Consider the following 26,238-nt stretch of genomic DNA (forward strand, 5'->3'; position numbering starts at 1 on the left):
CCGTTTAGAATTTATGTATCGATCGCCGGTCGGTATGTCTGGGTATGTCGGTAACCCGTCTAATCTTCTGTCGTGGAACGCGCGGAACGTTTTTGCCACGTGACGACACACATATATATATATATGTGCGGACGTATATACATATTAGTCATATTACAATATACTTGTGCGAGACACTACACACAGTACACACTACCGTGTCTCTTGATGCTTTAACTGTGTAAAGTCAGCTGATTCCGACTGCTTCTCTCAGATCAGATGCAGGTGGAAGAAGAAAGTATGGTCAGAGACGAGTATCCGATTCCGGACGAGGTAAGAAAGGAAGGGAACGTGGAAGAAACGGTGCAGACCGAGGAAACTAACCACGACGACGACGACGTCGACGAGGAGATGAACTATGCCGTGGACGAGGAACACTCCGATGACATTTCCGAGGATCTCGAGGATGATGTCTATCCCGAGGCGGATGTATATGTTGGTAAATAAACGTATATTCTTCACTAGATCTTTTCGAGCGAGTCTTGACAGTTCAAACACTGGCACGCGCTGTACATACGACTATGAAGTATTTTGTCACACACACATTGTTAATGTGTACCCCAAGTGCATAAATATATGCATAAATATATAAATAATTTTTAGGACAAGTACTTGAATTGTTTGTCTTGTTTTCGTTTAGCTAGGTATCAATAAATTGATACCACTGTGGGATGCTTTTTGAAGCCAAACGGAAGAGTAGAGACATGTATTATAGTAATACCTCGTTTGACGTTAGGTATGCCTTCTGCGAAGTCATTACTTCAAGTGAATCAACGTTAAACGAGGTACATTTTAAATTTTAACATGGGAAGAGAACTAGGACTGGTAAATACTGAATACTGTCCTAGGACTGGATCCCAAACGCGCAAATTTAGAATTTAAAATCCTATAAATTCCCACATACATATTACTCAAGACAAATTCAATTGTGTTATAACGGTGTAACGTAAAGTGGGGGGATGACTGCAAGTATGTTGTGTGCAGGTATGAAGGCGTTGGAGGACGAGTTGGATATTCTGCAGACCGCTCTGGATCATTTGGAAAGGAAGAACGACGATATACACGCACAGCTGACCGAATTGCTGCAATCTAATCGTGAAGCTAGGAAACAGTTTCAGGAATCGCTGCAAGTTGAAGGGCAACAATCAAAGTGATGATCACTTTGTACTTAGAAAACCGTATAATTTGTTAATTTGTTGTCCGAAGATATCCAAGTATTATTTCCTCCGATCTTGTGAACGAGTTGTTTCATGTATCCGTAAGAATGAAGGAAATTAATATTTCGGATCGATTCGGAACTTATATTTTGTCAATGATTGATAGCATTCCTGGTAATAAGAAAAATAAAATAGAGTTAATTTATCATATAATTATGTATATACATATGTATGTATACCTGTTTGCAAATATTAATGCATTTTTATTTATATTACATATATCGATGTTAATTAAACTGTAATTTGCAAACATTCTTGTGTTACACATATCCGAAATACATTATTTTTTTACTAAATTCTAATAAATATTTTATTTGAAGAGAATAGCAATACACAATATTTTTCTAATGTTTCTATATATGTATTGCAATATGTATAGATGTTGAGAGTTAGTAGGAATAAAGTAAAAAATATATCTTTAAAAATAAAAATGAAACGCATTGAGAGAAAAATATGTTTCTAACCACGAGTAAAATGATTAGAAGATATAACGAAGACCTATAATGCGATCATCTTCGTATATAACTTAAGAATTATTCTGCGATAGTTCATATAATACGCTAAACGGGAAAGAAATATCCAAACAAACGATAAATGCATATGAACAGTTTTGTAAACTTTATTTTGCATATAAACAAACAGATTTAATATAACTGTCGATGGTAGTAAAAGTATTATTAATCTGCTAATTTCAGCTATAGTTATCCTGTGCTTAATAGTAAAGAACTGCTATTAATGTGTTAGATATACAAATCAGTAAACTAATATAAACAATGTATTTCACAGATCTACATGCAGGAATTCTGTGTTACATTAAATATTTAAGTAGTTTTGATGTGTGTATATCTCGATAGTCTAGCTCTGTCTTCTGGCCCCTAGTTATTTTTAAACAGTACCATTATTCTTTATTACAGTATGTACACATTAAGTGCAATCGATAGTGATTTATCATCATCAAGCGCAACACCAAGTAGTTTTCATAGTTTTCAATTTCTTCACTTACATTTTTCATTAATTTTTGAAAATACAATCTGTGATTGAACAGTGCCGTATCACAACTATATAACATATACATTCAGTCAAATGGAAATATTCTGCACAGCAAACGACGACCTCTGAACAGTCTGAACAATTATTTTAATATATTAAATAAATAAATTGACACATATTGAGGACTCATCATATTAGATTTGTTTGAAATGAATTTATACCCTTTCAAAACGTTATCTTAAATGTCAGACTAAGGTTTAAGTCTTTATTGAGAAAATTGTTCTCTTGATTGTACAATATGTGGAATTATATAACAGATTTTATGATTTCAAAATAATATGTCTGAATTTTACTTTTGTAGATATAAAATTTTAAAAAGCGACCTATCTCTAAATCAAAATGAAACATAATAAAGGTATCGTAACATGTAGTTAAATTTTTAATGTATACTTATATAGTTTTAATCGTCTGTTGCAAATGCACTGAATAAATATAAATGATAGTAAAACAGTGTACAATTACATGTAATCAATATATATATCAAACAATATACATATCAAACAACCAGTTTATCATACAGCATTTAAGGGGCCAAGTAACTTAGTATATTCTTATTGGACATTTAACACACTGTTGTACAGAAAAACATTTAAAAGATTATTAGCTTACTAGTAAAAAGGTTCAAGAATAAGATTTCAGTGTTTAAATCAATTACATGCTAGTCCCTTATTCCGAGATATCCAAATGACTGTTTTTATACGACCAGAATGTTTTCTTTTACAAATAATTTTCTTACATTAACTGCCAGCAGTATATTATATTATTGTTTTATATTACATTATGTATATCATGTTATATACTGTATACATAATTCTATATATAATATATATAACAATAATATAATCACATTATATAATATAAAATGATTATATTATTCATATATAATCACATTATATTATATATCATATAATTTATTCTTCACATATATGAGACATTATGCGAGGGTCCGTACGATATACAATGTCTCCTAATTTTTTCTCAGAAAATTTTATTTCTAGAACTATGATTTTTACATGAAGTAATGTTCTTTTCTTATGCATTATTGCCATTTGTGAGCCAGACGCTGTATATCAGTGCGGTAAAAGTCTTTGCTTTTTGACTCTTGAAGGTTTTCTTCGTCATCTGGAAAATGGGGTCCATAAAGTGTGTCCTTCAATAGGTCGAAGAGATAGTAATCAAAGTTGAAGAAAAGTATTGATCAAATCCTCAAGATTCAAAGCAAGGACTTTTACCGTACTGAGATCTTATTCTCGTCGAAAAATATTGCATGCGATATGTTATGAATACCATATTTTACAACCAATAGCACACTTGCAAAGTGTTATTTTTTAGTGACATCATTACATATTGTATGCGATATTTTTTTAGAACAAGGCCCCTGGTGTGCAACGTCTGACTCACAGATGGCAAGTGCATAAAAAAATGGAGATTTAAAAAATGAGAAGAAAAATGGAGATTGTGTAAAGATGTGTACACAATAAAGATTATACATTACTTTATGTAAAAACTATAGTTCCAGAAATAAAATTATCTGAGAAAAAAATTAGGAGGCATTACTTTCGTACCGATCCTCATATATTTATGAGACATATACATCAGAGTATTCTAAATTGTAAACAAAATAAGAAAATTTAAAGTTTTCATAAATTTATGGCGAAAGGTGCAAAGACATTTCAAAGGCATTTTTGTATCCAAGATACACATTAAGATTTTAACCATAAAATATGTAAAAAAAAATCACATTTTTAAATATTCTCCGTTCGAAGATTTTAAAATATAGTTATTTCTATTGTATAGAAAACACTGAAACCTTAACTTGCACTATCACTTTTTATGTTTTTATAAACAAAAACAACTTTCTTTCACATACACACACGTTGATCAATCTAACGAACTTGTATTCTTTTTTATATAGGATACAGAAAGACACCACATCGTTCTATCCATTTGTGTTTTTACAAAGTTTATATCTTTTTCAGAAAGAAAATCCTTTACGATTACATAATATGTGTGAAAATTCTCGCGGTTTATTTTGAGGGCCAACTTTATTAATCCTACTGTCCATTCATGCAGCGTCATCTTTACAATAATTTTAATAATAAACAAGGAGTATACTATAAAATAAAGAGAAGTTCGAAAAAGATTTTTTGCTAAATAAAATATAGAAGTTGATAAATTACATGTTAGGCATTGTTTACTTTTTGAATTTGATCTAAGATATACTACGGCTGTAACACATCGTAGAATATGTAATGTGTATATGGCAATGATGCAATAAGTAAAGAAGTTGACAGTTCTGATTCCAACGCTTTCGTGTTGGAAATCGACAGTTTAAAGATTAGTCATGTAAAAGACAAAAAATCTTTTCCAATGGCAACACCTCGTATACTATATTGTATTCATTATTTATGTATGAATTTATCAGTGAATCACTGTTCGATATGTTTTACTACATGTTTCAGTTGATACTGTATGATTGCGATAGCATAGAACTTACGAATATGAAGAGATTATTTTAACCGTATCGAGCAGGTCGGAGTAAAGTGGAGATAGCAGCAAATACGTTGCATTATGTAAATCCTGATGTAAAAAGTGAAATATTCAATTATAATATCATGCGATTGTCGAGCATTTCCGAGATTTTATGAATACAGTAAGATAAATATAACTGCCTCTTTAACATGAATTATTCTGTTTTATATCTATAGATTTTATATCTATATATAAATTTACGTTAATAGCAAACTTCAATTTATTTTATAGCTCATAATGGCCTAGTTTACACCGATCACTTGATATGCGTATTAAATAGTAAATAACTAGTAAATTAGTTGGATTATTGACTGATCAGCTCAAATATACTATATGATACGCGTATCAAGAGATCGTAAATGTAAATTAGGCCATTGTGAAGATGGTGCTGTATGAATGGACAATAGGATTAACACACTTAAAGTTGGCCCTCAAATAAACCGCAAGAACTTTTGCACATACCTAGTACATACAAAGTAAGAACAGAAGATTTCAAAATCTCACGTTTGTTAATTTTCAAAATTTTGGGTAACTAAGTATCTCATTATGTAATTCTTAGCAATATCAAGGTTGCTCCTTTATATTTTTGTTTGTATATTGTGTATTTTATTTCGCAACCTAAGTAACTTCCGTTGTGTTGTCGCATAGAAATAATATTCTTACTTTGAGTCTGATAGTAAATGCCGAAGAGATTGTAACAGTGCATTTTATATCTCATTCTTCATATTATCATTTTTTTCTAAGTAATCAAGAATCCAGAATCGTTTCCATCAAAAAACTAAAAGAAAGATACATTTATATATAAGTTATACCATGAATAAAAAAATATATAATAAAAAAAACAGAATATTATACTTAAAAGGAGATTATACATTACTTTGACTTAATTTTCAAAAGTTTATTAAGTTATTTTTGTGAACAAAATATGTAATATAATATATGTATAATATAGAATGTTATAGAAAATCTTATATGTTAATTGTATAAAGGTCTTGCATGAAACATATTGAATTTAAAATGTTATGGAAAGTTTAATGCTATTTGCATAAAGATCTTGCATAAAATATTTTAAGCAAATTATATAATAAAAATTGCAAAATAAACAGCTATCCTTATTTCGAGAATTATATATATCAAAATAAAACGCATTGATAAAACAAATTTAAAATAATGTACTTCTTATATTCTATAGCCTTTCTTTCATTTAATCTTTTTATTGTACATATACATACGCAAAGTATTTATCTGTAATATATCGTAAAAACTTGTTTCTTACATAGTTGTTTCAATTTTTCGTAAGTTTTTATAAACTGATATATTTGTAATATAAATATTATAAGTTATACAACCATAACATGCACTGTTGACCTGAAGTTTGCTTATGTGCATCAATATTGGAAAATTCTAATTACTTGAATCTCTTGAAACTATTATACTTGAATAAAAAATTATTATAATCAGTTCGTTAAAAAAATTTTTTAAAGCTATAATCCACAATGTAAAGTAAAATTGAAACTTAAAACATTTACGAACCATTTGTCATGGTAAAACAGAAATTTTACTAATTTTATCAATACGTTTATTATTTTAATTTTATTATAATAAAATAAACATATGCATAATGAGAATATTTACAGTTACATTACAGTTGCATTACTTTCTTATTTCATTATAAACAGGGATATAACTAATTCATATTAATAGAAACATATAATGGAAATAATATAACTTTTGTTATATTATTAAATGTTAAACAGAAATTATTAATTTTAATAAGATCTTGTTTTCTAATGCAAACTCAATAGATTTTACATGCTAAGCGCTTATAAAGACACTTAAAAATATCTATCATTATATGTTGAAATTTACAGAATCTTAGTAATTATGGAATATATTGAGATTTGTATTCTTTTTAATTTTAGTAGTTCTGTTGATTAAAGATATCGCTTGTGCTTATCCACTCAAAATAAAATCTACTAAAACCAAAAAATTGGATGCAACAGTGATCAACCTGTAAAATAATCTATCTTTAAGCAAACACCTTTTTGTAAAAATAATGTATCTTTTTATAATTAATTTTTTAATCTAATTTCTAAATTTTTAATCAATTTCTAAAATTTGAGACAATAATTTTAGTTGTATAATATATTGATCATCATAGTAAACGTAGTAAACGTAATACGTATTGAATTTATATGGTTAAACTTTGAAAAAATGGAGAAAGAAAAAAGTTCTAAAAATATATTAGAAATAAGAGAGAAACTCTTACCATATTTAATGTTTATGATTTTGCATTCATATTATTTGTTACTAGAGCATCAAGAAGTGAAACCTTCGTATCCCCCATATCTATATCTGAAGTATAGAGATTGTTCATCTGTAAATCTGGTGGATTTGATAAAGATGTATTTCCCAAGAGCATCTCGTCATCAAAATCATATAAGTTGAGGTTGCAGGTTGAGGGATCATATGCCATAAGTGAACCTGCAGATTCATTGACAGAATCTGGAACTGTGTATAATTAAAATTATTAATTATCTTTTACTTTATTTCATTAATTTTATATAATTAAAGCATTAGTTTCATAATAACATTTATAATGGAATAAACAAATATAAAAAATTATCTTTTTCCTCTATGTATATTTAATAAATTAAATATTTAAAAATATATATATGTATATACATATATAAAAGAAGTATGTATATTAAATATAGTATATATATATAATTTCTTTAGAGCTTATTTTGTCATATTTGCAAGCTTTTTTCCAAATTGTCTCAATGGAAAATTTATGAATTATGTAAAAACTTACTTATATAATCATCATCCTCTTTCCCACAATCTAGATTCAATTCTGGATTAGTTGGTAATCCAAACGTTGGATCCTGTGCATTCAACAACTATGAAAAAAGAAAAAATATCAATATTAAAATTTTTAATAAATGTACTTTTCTCTATAAACAATTTTTTATTATTCTTGGAAAAAATTTTCTTTCTTTCTTTTTCTAATATGTAAAAAATGTTTTAACATTATATTTACCTCAAGAAGAGTACTAGCATCAATGCTGCAAGTTTTTTCATTACGCAACGCATCATTCAATTCACTGTGTATCTGTTTCAGATTATTCTGTATATGTTCCACATGATTGCCCATTTCTTCCCTATACATAAATTATTAATGAAAAAGTTAAATATAATATTTATTTATTACTTAAATAAAAAATATTAGACACAAAACATAAGTAAAACGTTAGATGTAAAGCAGTGCTTCCATTAGATAAAAACCTAGAAAATAATTACTCATACAATAAGATACAATAATAATATAAGATTCACAAAAAAAGAGAAATGTGATATTCTTTATATTTTATCGTATTCATAAATATTGTAGAGATTAATGAGTATTGTATACAACATAAATAACTGTTCTAAAAAGAAAACAATCTAAAAATTAGATTATTATAAATTAATTATGTTAAAACTGGATTATTATAATGAAACTGTGGGAAAGGAATATAAAATAGATTTATCTATATTATAAAAAAGTTTGTATCTATAAAATATAAAAAATAATACCTCTCTTTTTCATTGATAATTTCCAATTATAAAATTAAGGACGTTCTCCGGTCCTTATACTAGAGAAAATCGATTTTCTTTAGATTTTCTTGAAACTGTGAATATACGTTAATTTAGGTGTGCTTTATGCGTGGTATAAATTTCAGTACCTCTTCCGGTATAAAAAATCAAGATACTGAGCCTCGAAGTTTCAATTTTTACCAAAAAAATTTTTTTAATTTAATTTTTTTTTAATTTTGGCATTTTTTCCTTATAGAACTAGACGAGAGGAGCAACTTTGGTCCTTTTGACCAACCTCGTATCTCTTACCGTTTGGCCTGGAAAACCTTTTCATTAGTAAAAGTTGAAACTTTGAGGCTCAGTATCTTGATTTTTTATACCGGAAGAGGTACTGAAATTTATACCACGCATAAAGCACACCTAAATTAACGTATATTTACAGTTTCAAGAAAATCTAAAGAAAATCGATTTTCTCTAGTATAAGGACCGGAGAACGTCCTTAAGTGGAAATTATTGTTAGTAAATACTTATATTACGTATGGTCTATACTGGACTTACATCGGTTCTTCTAACCTGTAATTATCGTCAGTTTTTCCAGAAGGATTTACACGGCTCACCGATAAATCTTTTGATGAACTCGGGCTTGCCCCATCATAGCTGTTATTCTCTGTTTGTAGTGATTTTATCGTTCTATTTTCATTGCATTGCTCATTGTTACTTGTCACTAAAACACTTCTTCCACCACCTATTTGATTAAGCTTCTCATTTATTTTATTAGGATTGCTGTTATCGTCTTCTGTATTCTCAATATAATTTTGAATACTACTATCATTGAGTATTTCCGGGACAATTAGGATATCATGTAGCTTCATCGACGCATTGTTGGCTAAAGCTTCCATATTATCCTCCAGTTCAACAGGATTATCCATATCAGTGTCATTGTCAGCTTCTTGAGATTTAATGTTCGCTGCCATCGCTGCGAGCTTAGAGCTGCGCATAGTCCTCATAGGTATTGGTTTAGAACCAATAGACTCATTTTTCACAAAAGTTACAGGCTCGTCTTCGTCAGATATTTCAAGCATATGCAATTCTTCCCTATAAACAAATATAAATCGATACCAACCATCATTTTCATTTTACAACGCTCACGATCACCCTTAAATTCTCTTTGTCTATACAAATTATTACATACTTAAATATATTCTTATATTTCAACAGAATAGTGAAAACATGAGAAAAATAGTATGTTCCAAAGCAACATAAGAGGTAAGAAATTCATGCAATCTATTACATCAGTCAACAATAGATTATTGTAGTACTATAGCTATCAAATAAAAAGATATGGATCAATATTATACAGAAATATACAAATAACAAATTTTTTTCTAATAACAGAAAAACGTTATGTCTCTTTTTACCTTATTTTTCTCTTTCGATACATAAAAAACAATATATTTTCTATAGATATATAAAAGGAGCTTTCCAGCAAGCAACACAAATCCACACAAGTGTCATTTTGTCTTTGTTACTCATTGCCAAAAAAGAAAGATAGAACGACGTTTGTGTCGACTTGTGTCGCTTGTTGGAAAGCTCCTAAAGAGTATAATTTCACCAATGTATACGCAGGAACATTCAGGAAGAAAGATCAATAGTGTAACGTGATAGTAAATTATCTATTATGTATTACTGACTTCATCCATTTCAGATTTACTTTACGTTATTAATCTGTACTATAAATTATCCATCATAGATAATTTACCATTATCTATTATATAATATATAAATATACAATAGATATAATAAATATATTATAATATTGGTTACATTAAAGAAAAAAAATCATATAAACATATATAAATGTGTCTAATCTAATTCGAAATGGTTTATAAGTAATATATATAATATGCAAATTAATTAATATTTCATTAAAATTATATAAATTGAGAAATAAAAATATAAAACATCTCACAAGTAGCATAGTAAAAATATATGAATATCCAGCTACAACGTGAAAGAAGCAATCAAGCAGAGACAACAAAGGCTTATTAAAGATTTTGAGAATTAATCCGCTCTCTGCAGAAAATAACGTAAAATTTAAAAAATGTATTTCCTCTCACATAATTATTAAACATTTTCTAGATACCTGGAGCGTTTAATAGTATTTTACATTATAAGATAGAGAAACTTTAGCATCCTTCCCTTATTATTATAAAAAAAATTTGATTATATTCCTATACAATGCAATCACATTAATCTGATCCATGCAAAAAAATAGCATATATTCATACATAGATTCATACTCTAATATAACAAAATAGCTACAGGCAAATCTTAGAACACCAATACCAAATGATAACAAGACAAAAATTAAGTTAACCTTGGCTTTTCTCCGTTTTCCGTTGATGGAATCAAAATTCTGATAGGAACCTTGTTTTTCCTCCTAGTAATATTTAAGTTTGTATGAATATAATGTGGAAGAGGTTTTAACATTTAAATAATATTACTAAATCCTACTGAATTCTAATGTAATTGGTCATTAAGTAAACATTTTAGCTTAAACAAATTATAGTAACTTGGATTTTATGGAATATTTGTCTGTTTTATAGATTTTATCGTTATAATAAATCTTATGATGTATATCACATCTCTCTGCTTGGTATTGAATACTACAAATTATTTAGTATGACTCTTTTTTTCCGCAAACTAAATTTTTCTTAGAAAATTTATACATTTTTCCTTAATAAAAATCTTAATAGTTAGTAATTAAACTTAAGTAAAATTTGCAATAAATTTTACTTTTTTTCAATTTATAACATAAGAATATCGGAATACTTTATGTATCCTGACATTTTTTCAATTTCATAAAGAATAACGTTATATGTCTACCTTTTGCAAGTATTATATACATTGTATATATTATAATGTTCCATTATGAGTTAATATTTGTTTTATATGTCGTATATTCTTCTAGAAATAATCTTATATACGTATATATACATACAGTATATATAATATATATTTCTGGAAGAATATACTATAAAATTCAAATGTATAAATACGTATATACTAAAAACATAATACAAAAAAAAATATAAATCAAACTTACTTCTTTTTACCCTTGCAAACACGTTTCTTCTTTGTCTCAATCTTAGGATTCTTAGCAAAATTTTTATGTAATTGAACAGTTTCTATATCTTCAGCATCTGTCGGTATTTCAATATGTTCTTCTGGACTTTTAACAGTTGGAGTTTCATTTTCTAGCAACCTAGAATAAATAATTATTAAAATATCAATGTATTTATGTAACAAGCGTAAGCTTATCTTATTTTTTTAACTCCTTGGCTATTAAACAAAAAAATACTTGTAGGCCAAAAATGTTTTTGACAAGAATTAATAAAATTATAAAAAGAAAACTTTCTGGGGACTTTTTGAATCGCTGAATCTAAATCTCAGGTCAAAATTTCAAAGTTACAAATTGCAAACCAAAGATCCAAAAACTCATTTGATTCGCATAATGTATTGAAGGTTTCTTGAAGCAGCTATTTCAAATTTGAAATTAACATTTTTAAATTAACAAATTTCAATTTAAAAAACAAAAGCAGCGGCTTTAAAAACCCTTTAAAATTCTTGAATTTTTATTTTAAATTTGAATTAACGGCCTCAAAAACATAAAAATATAATATCTTATTTTAATTGCTCTGGTATAAGTTCTTTTGTTTAATGTACGGATATTTCCATCATGACAATCAAGGAGTTAAATATGTATCTCCAAGTTGAAATAATTTATGTATTATACAGAAAAAAATTGTAAAATTAGAATTGCTATCTTTAAAATAAGCAGTATATGTAAAATTTATTCACTTACTCAGCAGCAATGTAGTCAGAATCCACATCTGATGTATCAATTACTTCATGAATTACTGGTCCTCCCATAGGACATTGTTCTGACTACGAAATAAATATTTACTATTATAGCAATTAATGCAAAAATAAACATAAGTGATGCAACAATCATATATTACCTTGGACAATTTGCTTTGTTTATGTGAACGACCTGAGTCATTTATCATTAATGGATATCGTCTCTTAACAGATAGACCACTTCTGGATGGTTGTACAAGAGTAACAAGAAACTGAATTAGTTTGTTAATAATCTGTTGCTGTTTTATATGTTTTTGTCTCAACAACGCTAATTCTCTCCACAATGTTGCATTTTCGAGTTTCATTTCATTTATTGTAGAATCCATATTTTCTTGACGACCCTTCATGTTTCTTACTTCAGCTATCATCTTGCTCACTAGTTCTGGTTTGATAGCAGGATGTGCTGCATCTTGATTTTTGTTGGATGCAACCTAATAAAAAATAGATGTAATTTCGTGATTACTGTAATAAAATATAGGTATTTATCATTACATAATAAAATGTTAACGCAACGTTAAGAACATCTGTGTGTAAAAACCACAAAACCCTGATTAACTTTCAAAATTTTTTTCTTAAAAACAATGCCTTATTCAAAATAAATTTATTCTATCATTTCGATTTATTTTGAGCCGTAAAATTATCTCTTTCCCGGTTGTACCATATTTTCTAACCTGCCTGCATAGAAGCATATATTAAATTTATTACTGTAGTGTATAAGTTTGACAATGTTTTTGTTAAGTTTTCTCAAAATAGAGATCATTAAATATAGAAAATATTGTATATCTTTGAAATCTTTCTAAATTAATTTCGATCTTTAGATCTTCAAAAGATAACAAAATTATTACATCATAAAACATGTCTTAATATACTCACTTTTCTTTTAATATGCTCCAGTAAATAAGGATGCTCTTTGCAGAAGTACTGATGTGCAAACTCTATTTCATCTTTATCACATTTTAGGCCACCCAGTTCTACAGATACCTTCTTGTGAAATCCATCTAACATGTAAGGAATATTAGTAAATGTTTTCCATTGTCTTTGTTATTTTGTTGTATTATCTATATTAAAAAAATTTAAACTTACACATGTTCAACTGTCGTATAAAACTGGCCATATTATTATGTTTGTAATAATATGGTAACAATTCCGATGTAAACTTTGATTGATTTCTAATGAAGAAACTTCTTCCATTCTAAAAAAAAATATGTTAAATTGCATGTTAGATTTTTCTGTATCAAATTATATATCGAAGTACATATCATTCAACACAATCTCGAAATATCGCATCGTAGCCCAATTTCAATTAGAGAACGTTGTACGTATTGTATGCTATCATATATTTCAACAGATTATACTAAAAGCTGCAATTCATTTATTGCTGCCTCCAAGCTTAGATTTCTTTGTGTCTCGATTCGTTAGCTTTGAAGCACATGGCATCAGCACATGACATCACCAGGTGATGGCGTTGCACAATAAATCATAACTAACACATGGTTAATTCTAAAGCTAATATTTTTTTTAACTTATATCGTAATTACATATTAATAATGACAATAAGTCTAGTGGTCCTCACAAGGAAGTTCCACTTACGACACGTAGACTGAATCCATCATACCTAATTGTACGTTAGATTGTATTGAAATTTTCTCCAAGAAAAAGTCACGGAGATTAGAAATTTTCGATAGGAGTAATGTAATATCGAAACAATCAAGCAACAATCAGCAGGAATTAATAACAATCGCGTGTTAATAGTTTGACACGTTGACTGCCAAGCTATATATATATTTAGGAAAAGAGTCCTCGACGCCAATTTGAGTTATGCACGTTAAATTATTCAAAACCCAAAATATAATATTCAAATATAATGAAAAAACATTTTTTTTCACATCCCCAAAGCTTTGGTCAGCGCTGTGCGTAAATCTTCATTAGTCAACACAGACATCGCCGTAATCGCCAAATACGAGCTATTAGCAGTTAACGTGTTAAGCAAAATGCAACGGAAGCAAAATTGTCGGAAGACAAGCCACGACCGGTGGGGTCGTTGTCGCTCCGGTGGTACACATTCGATGTGATTGTTTGTCAACGCAACTGTAATCAATGCAATGGTTGTATCGACGCGGTGGTTGTTGACGCAATGGTTTTCAAAGCGGTTGTCGGCGCGAAGGTTGTTAACGCGGTTACTGCCGCTCGCCTCGTGGACGAGCGAAACGCGGAAACTACGATCGCGCGTTATCACACGCGATTTTACGCCGGGTAATTCGGTCCGGATTCTCGCGAATGCACAGGCACAGGCGCAGGCACAGGCATAGGTAAATAAGAGTGTACTCACGGATGACCACGAAATAAGGTTGTTGGTTTTTGGGTCCTCGACCATCTTCCAAAGCTTGGCAAGGAACGCTGGCACGCTCGAACTCAATTCTGAAGTCTTGTGCATCTCGGCGTCTCGCGTCAAGCCTGATCCTTGAACTAATACCTCGTGCATGTCTCCGTGTTGATCGTAAGGAACCTTCCTCTTCAACAGCGAAAATATTAATGGTAATGGCTGACCGCTGTGACGATGTTGTTCTGCTGCACAGTCGCAGTAATCGCACATCGCACACGCCGAGCGGAGTGGGGTGCAGATGGAGAGAGCATCTTTCTATTGGCCGCCGGGCAGCTGGGGTTATTCGCCGTCCTCATCACTCTGCGTCGCGATACGACGATTCGGACGACAAATGACGACAAACGGAGCTTTAACACGTCGATCATGAGTCATGCGCAAACAGACAACGCAAGGTGGTGTGATCGAATTTGATTCGCGCTACCTCCCTTTTCACCTGATTTCAGCCAATCCGAAAAGCTCTGAAAGTTAGGACCCGTTCAAACGGATCTACGCAGTTACCTGAGGATCGATTATGTACTTATCTTGAAAGAAGGTGAAAATTATCAAACGTGCGCACAAAGTGTCAACGTTTGTAAGACTTTTGAGACATAAGACAGTATTGTGCGTTACTAAAGACAAAGATTTTAAAGCATAAAATATTGTCTTGAATGTATAAATCAACCATTATCTGCCCAAACAAAACGAACCGTTGCTGTTTATAATACCCCCGACTGTCGAATCATCAATCGTTTTTGGTTGGCGAAAACGGAGGGAGTATATATATGCATTTCACCGAAGCCAAATCGTTGTCTTTTCATACCTTTTTATGTCTTGAGCACGTCGTCGGCTTATTTTTTTTATAATATTTTTTATTTTACATAAATATTGTTGGAATTACAGTCTCTCATATAGACTCACAGAAACTTTTATATAAATCTATATATGCGTTCTCCTGATAAACTTTAACACACTTTTTCGACGTTTTAATTGTTGAAATCTTCTCTTACATGTATGTGTTACTTGAATTTCGTTGCATACAAAGATTTTATTTAATTTTGCCAGCGTGATGATCATTTATACAATAATTATATGTACGCGTTCCTTTTTCATACGTACGTTGTCGATGCGTTACTGCGAAATATTATTAAAAAAAAAAAATCAAAACTGAGTATACTGCACGTGTAGTCGCGCGTAACATATTCTTTTTTATTCTTCTTCATTTACTCGAAGGATAAACGTGCGTACGCAAATTTCGTTCTTACGAACAACTTACAAGTTGATTGGCTAAAAAGCTATGCGATAGCCACTCGACTTGCTTTTCTGTAAGAGCAGAATTTGCGCATATATTTCTTTTGCGAATTAATTCAAGAATTGTGCCCGTTCTCTGAAGCTGCAATTTTCGCATTTAAAACGAGATCATAAGCGTACAATTAGACGTTGGAAAGAAAAGGAGAAAAGATGAAAAATACAAGAAGTTCAGCTCTGTGATAAAATTTGAAACCATGCTTTCATAACGCTGCCGATAAATTTTGGAACGCAGATAAGGTTACAGCTGTTATCTTTTTTTATTTTAGTTAAATGCCCGACGTTGTTCCTCGTCAGCTGACGGAAAAGCATTCGTCGTCGCGCGGGTCCGTGATTCACGGTTTTTAAAATTCCGTTGTGTTCCAAAACTCATCGAAACACGAGATGCCTAACCTTCCTTTTACCCGTGATCCAAGTGCTCTCTGGTGTATATTGGAGTATGCGACACGAACAAACCTACATACATATGTAATACTTTACGCTTTTTATCCTTTCTGCATTTCATGCGGGATTCGGGAATAAAAGCTCGTCGGAAAAGGATATAGGAAGGCAAGCGTCAATGAAACCGCAATTAAAGAATCGGTCTCTAATCGTCGAATTGCTTTTTATATTCCATTCGAGCTACCCAATTCGTAGATGAATAACCGTGGCGTGGCGTCGATATGTATTTTTTTAAACGTTCGACAAAAATGTGGTCGCCTCGCAAGTCGCACGTGAGTGCGGTTCGGTGCACTCGCGTGGACGAGAGTCGCGGAGGTGTCGCTTTCTAGATGGGAACGAGAAACGACGAGGAGACGAGGTGCGCGTGCAGCCGGTGCAGCCTCTCGATTCGTCCTCGAATCGATTCATACGGAACGAAATCTAGATCCCTCAAAATCAGCTGTTGAATGCCGCACGTGTTTTCTTTTATTTTGTCGAGTCAGCAAACCGCTTATCGTCACGTCGGGCTAGATTGAATAATGAAAGAGCGTGATTCGCGGCTTATTGGCTGAGCACGGCCGAGAAAAACGGTGCCGCGTGAAAGAGAGAGAGAGAGAGAAAGGGAGAAAAGAAGAAGTCGAGGTTTTTTTGACAGAAGATCGCCTCGGCAAATACGCGAGGTTCGTTAGAACCAGAATATTTAACGTGGGCGGGACGACGGTGAAGGGTATGATATACAGCGACATAAGTGCTTGAAATGCCAGCAATATCCGTGACTATTAATAGATAAAATACATATGTTAGAACAAAGACTACAGAACAATTTTGTAAGTAAATAGAATTAGAATACAATGATAATGCGATATTTGCGAGACACGCATCCCAAATTGTAAACAAAATATTTAAACGTAGATTTTCAAATGTTCTTTGTGTGTTTTCCTTGGATTATCATTATTTTTCCATGTTATTATTGTTATTTATCGTTGAATTTTGGGTTAATAATTTTTTATTTTTTAAATCTATGCTCTGTATTATCTATATAGTTCTTCCTTAATATTTTTATCAGTAAAATCACACGTTTTCTTTGCGTGATCGCGTTCTTTTATTACTGGTTATGTAAATTCTAGCACAATTTGTATTGTCTTTTATGAGAATATTATTTCAAGTGTATATATATATATACATAATACATATATAATATCGAGTATATAATTACCCTGGCTTGTGGCTTTGTTTCGTTTCCACTTGTAATGATATGTAATGATATGCAAATTTACTTAGCAGTTTTAATTTGCATAAAATGATTTATGCAGAACTAATATCTATGTGGGAGATCAAGATCACTTTATTTATATGTAACTTCTTCAAAATAAAAAATGTGATAAAAATTATTTTATTAAATGTAAATTGCATAAAAATGTGTTAAATTAAAAATATGCGTATTAAAAAAATCGTAATGTTTAAAATATTTATCTGTGTGTAGAATGAAACGCTATTGGAGACAATAGCTTGCTATAAAAAGTTTAAATCAAACTCTTAATGAAGTGATATTTGAAATAAACTGGAAAGTTGTTAATTATTTTTACTTACCGACTTTTAAATAAATGTTTTAATTTTTAATTTTATTTTAATTTTTTATAATTAATGATATATTTCACAATTAGTTTATATCCTATAGAATTATTTATACATACCATACGTATGTTTCCTTTACCTCGTTAAAGAGCTGTCTGTATTCTGAAAGCTTAATCTATCAGCAGTCTTGGTTATCTCTTATCAAGAGGCACTGTAATGTCTCCCGTCATAATAGAGATGCTACACTACATATCTCAACTTCCGTTAGCATCAATATTAAAACAATGAGTTTCTGTTTAGTTCTTTCTAGTAATTATAATTTAAAAAATGCTTTTTCATTAATTTTTTATTTAGCTATTTATGTAGAAAGAAAAGTTTCTATTTTTTTAAGATATATAAATTATGGTATTTTATTACCTATATTATATTATATCTTCTCCCTGATGTTTTAGAATTATTATTATATACATTATTATTCTTCTATTAATCACCACTTAATATAAATTACAGATATTTAAACATACCTTAGTATTTTATTAAGTAGAACTATGTGTGTAATACAATTTTAATATAGTAAAAGCTTAATTACACATTTCTTTTTATTTACAGGTTGGTGTTCTGTGTGTGCTGATGCTTTGTAAAGGTATTGAAAATTGTACCTTTACAACAAACTTCCAGTCTTTTAAATGTAGAAGAAGATAGTACAAAACAATTTTTTAATGGATCGTTGTAAGAAATTTTTTATCAGAAGGTAAATTATATTTAAATTTTTATTATACTGATTATTATTAGAGATATTCTTACAAATAAAGTATTGTTTATTGTAAAATAGTGCTAATTATGTAATTTAAAAAGGCAATTAATTTTAATTCAGTAATTTTATTAGCTAGATATTTATTTTGAGGTACTCACGATGCTTTTAAAATTAAATTATTTAATGCATTTTATAAATGCATATGTATATATTTACATAAAATATTGAATTTTTTTTTAGGCAACCTGAACTTCCTATTGACGACTTAGAGACTGAGCTTGAAAGAAAAGAACGATGGAGGAGCATCTACATGATTTATTTTACTATGTTCTTGATGTCTCTTGGCTTCAGTATTATACTTACTGGGGTTTGGCCATATTTGGGCAAGGTATGTAGTACACATGAGCAATATATGTAATGATAAAGAGAGAGAGAGAGGTTATAAAAATTACAATTGTATATACTTAGATACATACATGTATTTTAGTTGGATCCTACAGCAGGAAAAGAATTTATGGGTTACGTGGTGGCAGCTAATCCACTTGGACAAATGTTGTTTTCACCTCTGGTAGGTTGGTGGGGCAATAAAAGAGGATCAGTAAGATTGCCACTTTTAGTGACTTTAGCATTGTTTACTATCTCATCAGCTGCTTACAGTATTCTTGAAGTAATACCTGGCGATAAAAAGAATTACATGCTTGTTGCCAGATTCTTTGTTGGTGTTAGTTCTGGTAGGTTTTTTCCCATTTTTATATTATATTAACATTTATATATTTAAGATATTTTGCTTTTGAATTAATTGCATGTTTCATTTCTTGCAGCTAATATTGCCGTAGCAAGATCTTATCTATCTGCAGCCACAAAACTTTCAGAACGCACACATGCAGTTTCTATGGTATCCTTAGCACAGGTAATTTTTTGTCACTGTATTTTTATATTAAAATGTATAAATTATATATACATATATAGATAAAAATTGATATAATATATTAAAAAAACTATAATCTTTTATGTCATTAATTTGAAATAAATTAATACAGTTATGCTAAAGTTTATGTACTTTTATACAGACAGTAATTAATAATATTGATCGAATACATGTGATAAAGAAGCAATATATTTTGTAGGTCCTAGGTTTTGTAGTGGGTCCTGGACTGCAGGCTGCTGTAACACCTCTTGGAGACCATGGTGTAACATTTATGATGCTTCCTTTAAACATGTATACAGCAGCTGGTTGGATTAACGTAATAATGGGAATTTTTAATTTAATATTTTTATTACCATGGAACTTTAAGGAACATAAAATTGCGATAAAAGAAGCTATGCGTAATGAGGGTAAAGCTACAGGTATGTAATAAATTCATGTAATTATACTTTTTCTTTAAATTTGATATAATTTAAAGCATTATATTAATATGTGAAGATTAATCATAATGAGTTAATTTTACTCCATTTTTATATTAAAAATACCTTTCTCTAAACATTTTTCATGATTTTATTGCCGATTTTTTATCGGATTTTGTTTACAACAGAATTTATTGCATTTGCAGAAAAAGAAACGTGGAAAGCTATAAAACCAGACTATTTGGCTACATGGACTTTAATTTGTGCATTCTTTGTTTTAGTTTTTAATTTTGTTCTTCTTGAAACGTAAGTGCATGCATTTTCTAATATTTATAAGGATAAAGGAATATAATTAAATAAAATTGAACTTAAATCAAAATTGTAATTAAATGAAATGACCTGAAAACAATGATAGCATTTTTTAAATAAAAATAAAATTAAGAATTTGCTTTTAAAAGTAAATTTAACGTCTACTGCAAAATGTTAAAATTAAGACCATTGACTGAAATCTCGGTTTGCCAAATAAAAGGTTTTAATTGACACAAATATATATATATATATATATATATATATATATATATATACTTTTTTTATATAGTCTTGCTACTTCTCTTACCATGGATCAGTTTGCTTGGACTAAAAAAGAAGCACTGTATTATATGGGAATAATAATGAGCGTCGGAGCTGTGATATCCTGTATTACATTTACAATGATTGGACCACTTTGTCAGAGGTAATTAATAATGATATCTTAATCTCTTCAACACAAATAATCAATACTTGTACAAAAATTATATTATTTTATTGCTTCTATAATATTTGTAGCTGTAAATAGATAATATTTTTCACTCTGTATGCTATCAAATAAAATGTATTTTGCAATCTTTTTTTATAGATTTGAGGAACGTAAAGTAATGTTATGGGGTGGATTCTTCTTTATGGTGATTGGACGAGTACTATGTATCCCATGGGGTCCGGATCCTCCTATAATTGCAGATTTTGGACGTAAGTATCTGCTAAATAAATAAATATTTGTGTATTTTTTACATTTAGCACATAGTTTTGTTTATGCATATTATATAATAATTTTGTACTGAAAGTGCTTCAATATCTTATAGCATATAATAATATTACGGAAGATGCCAATGGTACAGAAATCGTAGGATGCCCCATTAATCAGGAATGGTGCCTATATACACCACAAATCACAATTACTCAATTTTTTATTGGTTACGGTTTTACAGCCGTAGGTTATCCTCTAGGGGTTACTCTGATGCAAACTATATTTAGTAAAATTCTCGGCCCGCGTCCGCAAGGCGTATGGATGGGTTTATTGACAGGTGCGGGTTGTGCGTCTCGTGTTTTAGGTCCGGTATTTGTAGGTTTCATTTATACTCGCTTAGGAACATATCACACTTTTGGTATCACTGGCGTAATGCTAATTATTTCCATGTTGTGGTTACAAGTCGTAAATAAGCGTTTGATCGCGCCAGAGCCAAAGAAAAACAATGAAGCGCCGAACAGTCAAGGAAAAGATATCGAAATTCCATTAGTTACATATCGAAATTCCATTTAAGAGCTGATAATACTCAAACATCACGTGAAGCTGTATAGTTTAACGGAATATCACATCGTAATTGTGATAATGAAAGTTGTGTGTTGGCGAGGAAAATTTATCTTTTTGTGCAATATGCAATTGCCGTAATAAATTGTACATAAATATCAACAAATATTATTAAGGCAACAATGCAAATTAATCTATATATTTTTTATGAATGTATACAGATTACTATTACATTCTTTAAATGTATAGATATTTTATAGAAAGTTACTCTGCTAAATATGATTAAGAATGAAACGGATGCCTTTCTCAGAATAGTTCTAAATATATAACAATAATTAAGATAATTGAGAAAACATTTATAGTCTTTTGCTCAGAAATGCTCAAAACTTTCTAGTAATACAATTTGTTGAAATTTTATTATATTTTTTTATATAAATACGAAATGACCGACCAATGTTATATTCATTATAATATGATGTTAAATATTAATGTGTAAGAGACTTGGATTATGAAAGACAAAGACTTGCCATAAATAATGCAAAGTGAAATTCATGAACTGTTCTTCCAGTATTTTTGCTTAAAGAGAAGTTATAACTCCGAAATATTGCACAGTTATTAATTTAGTGTTTAGAGATTTTTATTAATATTTAGGGGAAATAGTATGTGTGTGGATATAGATAAATACTCTTGTACAAACTGTGAGTTTGATACACATTGAACTCCAGTTCTACAAGCACTTTTATTAATTGCAAAATGTTAGAAAATTGTACAAGAAGTAAATTTCTTTAATAATCCATATTTTATGTATATTTTTATATACTTATTGCTCTTTTATAAATTTTAAAGTTGCGTTTATCATTGCTTAAAGATTAAATTAACTATAAATGCTATAATTATGTCTAAGAATTTGAATAATGTACAAATTTATAATAGAATAGCATATAAGAGCGCTATTATCTTTCCTAAACTGGGAAAATAATATTATATATACAAATGCGTTAAACCATAGCAAATATTATGCGATATAAAATTTAATTATGTACTATAAGATTATCTAAGACTTGTTAATCAATTAATTCTTTTTTAAAAATTTGAAATTTTTTTATTTTGTTATTACCGCAATAACTATTTTCGCTCAAGATACATTTAAATGTTGGAATGTTCATTAGATTATTGTAATATTTGTGAATTGCGCACTTTATTAGTTGCTTATATATATACATAAATATAATACGTAAATGCAACATAAATCAATGCAAGAGTGTAAAAGGGTACAGTCAGCTTTTTATTTTTTCGTGTAGCTTAAAGAGCAAAGACTGACCTAACTAAAATTTCATAAAATTGTTTTACATTAATTAAGAAATGAATAGTTGATATTACATAAGCACATAGAACACAGATATTACTACTTGCTAATTTACTGCTTAATTTTTTATGACTATTTCAAAAGACAACGTAAAAAATTGTGATAAAAATAATTCTCTCACAACCAAAATTAGAAAGCCATAAATAAATCTATATCGTAATTGTGGTGAATAGTTGTCAAAAAACTCAAATAAAATACAATATATAAATTTTAAAATATAATTGGCATTATATTATACAAAAAATATAAACTATATAATAGGTTGGGGAAAAAGTAATCCATTATTTTTTCGTTTATTTCAAGGCTAAAATAATGGATTACTTTTTCCCCAACCTAATATATTTTCTAAGTGCAATTAAATTAGAAAGTAAAGCAACGAGTCATATTTTATAAAATGCAATATTTCGAGATAATATATAGGCAATATACCAAAAATTTGTGCAAAAAATTAACATTTACATATTTATCAGTTCATGCATCTATTTTCTGGCTACTTGAGATATGGAATTAATGTTTTACAGTTTTGAAAAATGTTTTTTGTTTCCGACCGTTAAGAATAAAATATATGGATTGTCAAAAGACTTTGAACATTGCAAAAGCGGCAATGCTAATATCTGATTTTAATGCAATTATGATTGTTTTCATCACATGACAAGTATATAAAATTAAAGGACTAATATTTCTTGAGAAATAGTAAAGCCGAAAAAATTATTTCATTTACGTATTTGTGGAGTGTTGCCTACATATATACGCATAGGCATATTTTTCTAATACTTGTATATTAGATAAATATCTTAAATATACTTAATTGCGTGGTATAAAAATGTTACGTGGTATTTATATTACTACATTTTATAACTAATGAAAATAAAACGAAAATGAAATAAAACAAATATAAAGTTATAATAAATAATTTATATTGCCCTTCTTTATAGACGCTATTTCTTTTCTGTTTTATCTTAACAATAAAAGCTGAATGCACTATATAAAATTCCTAAAACTTGATACGACAAAGATGAATCAAACTTGTTGTCAAATACTAAATTTTTATTTTTATTTCTCTATTGTATTAGAAATTATTTGACTATCGTTTCTTACATTTCTTCTTATATAACTTACATTTCTTCTTATCTCGTAACATGAATACAATAAAACCTTCAACTCTAAAAAAAGCTGTCAAAAATTTGACACATTATATAAACACATAGATTCTCATAAATGCTGTGCTATCACTTATAAATGCTAATGATACGATAAGAGTGCATGGCTACTATGGATTACAAAAATGATTAATACATATCTCTCCTTAAGATGAATTATAGAAATGCGGATTATTCATACAAATAACCCTATAATTACAATTAATCTTTCTTCTTTGGTTTTTTAGGATTACGCGAACGCGATTTTGCTTTGCAGAGCGGGCAAATTGGTGCATTTCTGTGAATTTGTTGATGGCACGAGAGGCAAGACTTCATAGGCGGCGGTTGTTGCCTGTAAAGCGATGGAAATACTTTTTTATTACAGACAAGATAACAAATAATGTTTTCAATTTTACATAAAGAATGTAATAAGGGGACGAGATATACCAGTGGTACCTGAATGTTGGAGCGGGCGGCCCTGGGGCTGGCGGTAACGGTCTGGGCTCTGGTTTGCTTGGCCCCTGAAGCGGTTGCGGAGCCAGGAAAGGTGTGGAACCACCTGGATGCCCAGGATGGTGCAGCCCGAGCGGCGGTAACAAGTCATCACCTCGTACCTCTACTCTCCACTCCGCCTTTTGCATCGGACGTTCAAAGTAGCTATGAACAAACCGTCTACACAATAAAAGTTTAACTCAGCTCAGTCTGTAATGTCATTCTCCACTTATCGGCTGGTATTAAATGCGCTTCTCTTGCAGCTGATTTTCAACAGCTTCGTCAAGATACTCACTCAGGAGAGATAAGATCCGACTCGGTCTCGTATAACTCCGGTAACCTCTCCAAACCCAAAAATTCCCTGCGCATACGGTCAATGTCGTGTTTCAACGGTTGATAATCATTGTTGTGAATCAATTTTGCAGTTTCCCTCGCCCTGTTACGCGCTTCCTCCGCTTGCTTGATCACTGATTCCATCTGATAGAGTATGAGCTTCATTATTAACAATTCCATACAATTCTATCCTATCAGAAGCAAAAACCAAGCAATGTAAATTCACCGCATTGATGTCCGCGTGTATCTGACGCAATTCCTCGACGTGTGCCATTTTCTCCTGCATCAGCAAGTCCATTTCTTGCTTGTATTCTAATAAACATTTCTCCTCTTGCTCGGTCTGCTCCACTTCTTGCAATATCCTCTGTTTCAGCTTCTCCAATTGTAGGGTCTTCGATCTGCGGGAGTACAAAGGAAAGAAACGTCAAATAAATTTCTCACGCAACATATGAGAGAACATATGTGAGAGGATATCGCATCCCCATATACCTAATGTCTTTTAAAGCCTCCAGCTTCGCGAAAATCACCGCCGTTTCGGACGCCGACATGTCGGAGGTTAATCCCCGTTACTTATTCAATTACCACGAGCTCCGCGAAATAATTCAGCAGCGTTCCTCCCTTCGACTCGCGAGTTCGACTACTGCATATTCGGTATCGGCACTATCGGCAGTATCGGTTATCGGTGCGATTAGCGAGAGAAAAACGCGTTTCACGGGACGGGTGTTGCGCACGATCGAGCGACTCCGCGACGAAGCTTCGGCGAGGCTGCTTGACAGAGTTGACAGAGAGCCTTATCAAACAGCGTCGCGACAGCACGGCGGACAGAGCGGAGTAGCGGAGTAGCTCGGTTCATCAATCGGTCTTTTATTTCCTTTCATCTCCCCGCGTGAGATAGCGAACTTGAAATCTGTCCAACGAGAATAGAGACTAAAGGGTCTCTAAACGAGAAGAACGCGACGCGCCATCTGGGATGCTGCGGCTCGCAATCTCGACGGGCGGCACGGGCGCTCCGATTCAATTGCGATGATTTTTTTTCTCGACGATTGAAAAATCGGAGTACGTGCGCGTGTAAATGAAATACGTACGAAATGCGACACGTGCTGGCAAAACGCGCGACGTGTATATCATCGCGATCTTGAAATCTGACGAGTACAAATTTTATAGAGCGCACAAAATGGATATTTTAGATTAACTTACTTATTATCTTTTTCTAATTCTTAAAACTAGAAAAAGATAAGAAATCAAT

At 30.6% G+C, this 26,238-nt stretch overlaps 4 protein-coding genes across 10 annotated transcripts; 2 read left to right on the plus strand and 2 right to left on the minus strand.

The window, feature by feature from the left end:
- The first annotated feature begins 151 nt into the window (after positions 1-151).
- Positions 152-2,937, plus strand: LOC139774606 (uncharacterized). The gene is made up of 2 exons (XM_071710006.1): positions 152-478; positions 1,024-2,937. Exons 1-2 carry the CDS (start codon positions 259-261, stop codon positions 1,191-1,193), a joined length of 390 nt encoding a protein of 129 aa, XP_071566107.1. The 5' UTR covers positions 152-258; the 3' UTR covers positions 1,194-2,937.
- On the minus strand, positions 1,852-14,946 carry LOC139774603 (uncharacterized). 4 transcript variants are annotated; one of them, XM_071709997.1, is made up of 12 exons: positions 14,668-14,946; positions 13,422-13,530; positions 13,212-13,336; positions 12,440-12,769; positions 12,283-12,365; positions 11,524-11,682; positions 10,795-10,857; positions 8,976-9,512; positions 7,882-8,002; positions 7,654-7,741; positions 7,108-7,349; positions 1,852-5,616 (listed from the first exon to the last, which is right to left on the minus strand). In XM_071709997.1, the coding sequence occupies exons 1-11, from the start codon at positions 14,929-14,931 to the stop codon at positions 7,120-7,122; spliced, it is 2,109 nt and encodes a 702-aa protein (XP_071566098.1). In that variant the 5' UTR covers positions 14,932-14,946; the 3' UTR covers positions 1,852-5,616; positions 7,108-7,119. The 4 variants fall into 4 exon arrangements, with proteins under 4 accessions (XP_071566098.1, XP_071566099.1, XP_071566097.1 ...); XM_071709998.1 differs by lacking the exon at positions 1,852-5,616 and adding an exon at positions 6,033-6,849 and having other exon boundaries at positions 8,991-9,512; XM_071709996.1 differs by lacking the exon at positions 1,852-5,616 and adding an exon at positions 6,033-6,849.
- A 1,839-nt stretch (positions 14,947-16,785) lies between these two features.
- Positions 16,786-23,941, plus strand: Cln7 (CLN7/MFS domain-containing 8). 2 transcript variants are annotated; one of them, XM_071710002.1, is made up of 10 exons: positions 16,786-17,105; positions 18,610-18,751; positions 18,995-19,142; positions 19,242-19,485; positions 19,576-19,664; positions 19,882-20,101; positions 20,305-20,404; positions 20,697-20,831; positions 20,994-21,103; positions 21,217-23,941. In XM_071710002.1, exons 2-10 carry the CDS (start codon positions 18,720-18,722, stop codon positions 21,672-21,674), a joined length of 1,536 nt encoding a protein of 511 aa, XP_071566103.1. In that variant the 5' UTR covers positions 16,786-17,105; positions 18,610-18,719; the 3' UTR covers positions 21,675-23,941. The 2 variants fall into 2 exon arrangements, with proteins under 2 accessions (XP_071566103.1, XP_071566102.1); XM_071710001.1 differs by having other exon boundaries at positions 16,787-17,252.
- Positions 23,924-25,915, minus strand: LOC139774605 (zinc finger C4H2 domain-containing protein). Of its 3 annotated transcripts, none has more exons than XM_071710005.1 (5): positions 25,482-25,915; positions 25,219-25,390; positions 24,955-25,136; positions 24,615-24,824; positions 23,924-24,519 (listed from the first exon to the last, which is right to left on the minus strand). In XM_071710005.1, exons 1-5 carry the CDS (start codon positions 25,538-25,540, stop codon positions 24,390-24,392), a joined length of 753 nt encoding a protein of 250 aa, XP_071566106.1. In that variant the 5' UTR covers positions 25,541-25,915; the 3' UTR covers positions 23,924-24,389. The 3 variants fall into 3 exon arrangements, with proteins under 3 accessions (XP_071566106.1, XP_071566104.1, XP_071566105.1); XM_071710003.1 differs by having other exon boundaries at positions 24,615-24,839; positions 25,482-25,914; XM_071710004.1 differs by having other exon boundaries at positions 24,624-24,839; positions 25,482-25,911.
- Positions 25,916-26,238: the final 323 nt, after the last annotated feature.

The sequence above is a fragment of the Temnothorax nylanderi genome, unplaced genomic scaffold (assembly GCF_030848795.1).
Source record: "Temnothorax nylanderi isolate EJ_2023f unplaced genomic scaffold, tnyl_v1.0 TNYL_tig0084_pilon, whole genome shotgun sequence".
NCBI classification, from domain to species: domain Eukaryota; kingdom Metazoa; phylum Arthropoda; class Insecta; order Hymenoptera; family Formicidae; genus Temnothorax; species Temnothorax nylanderi.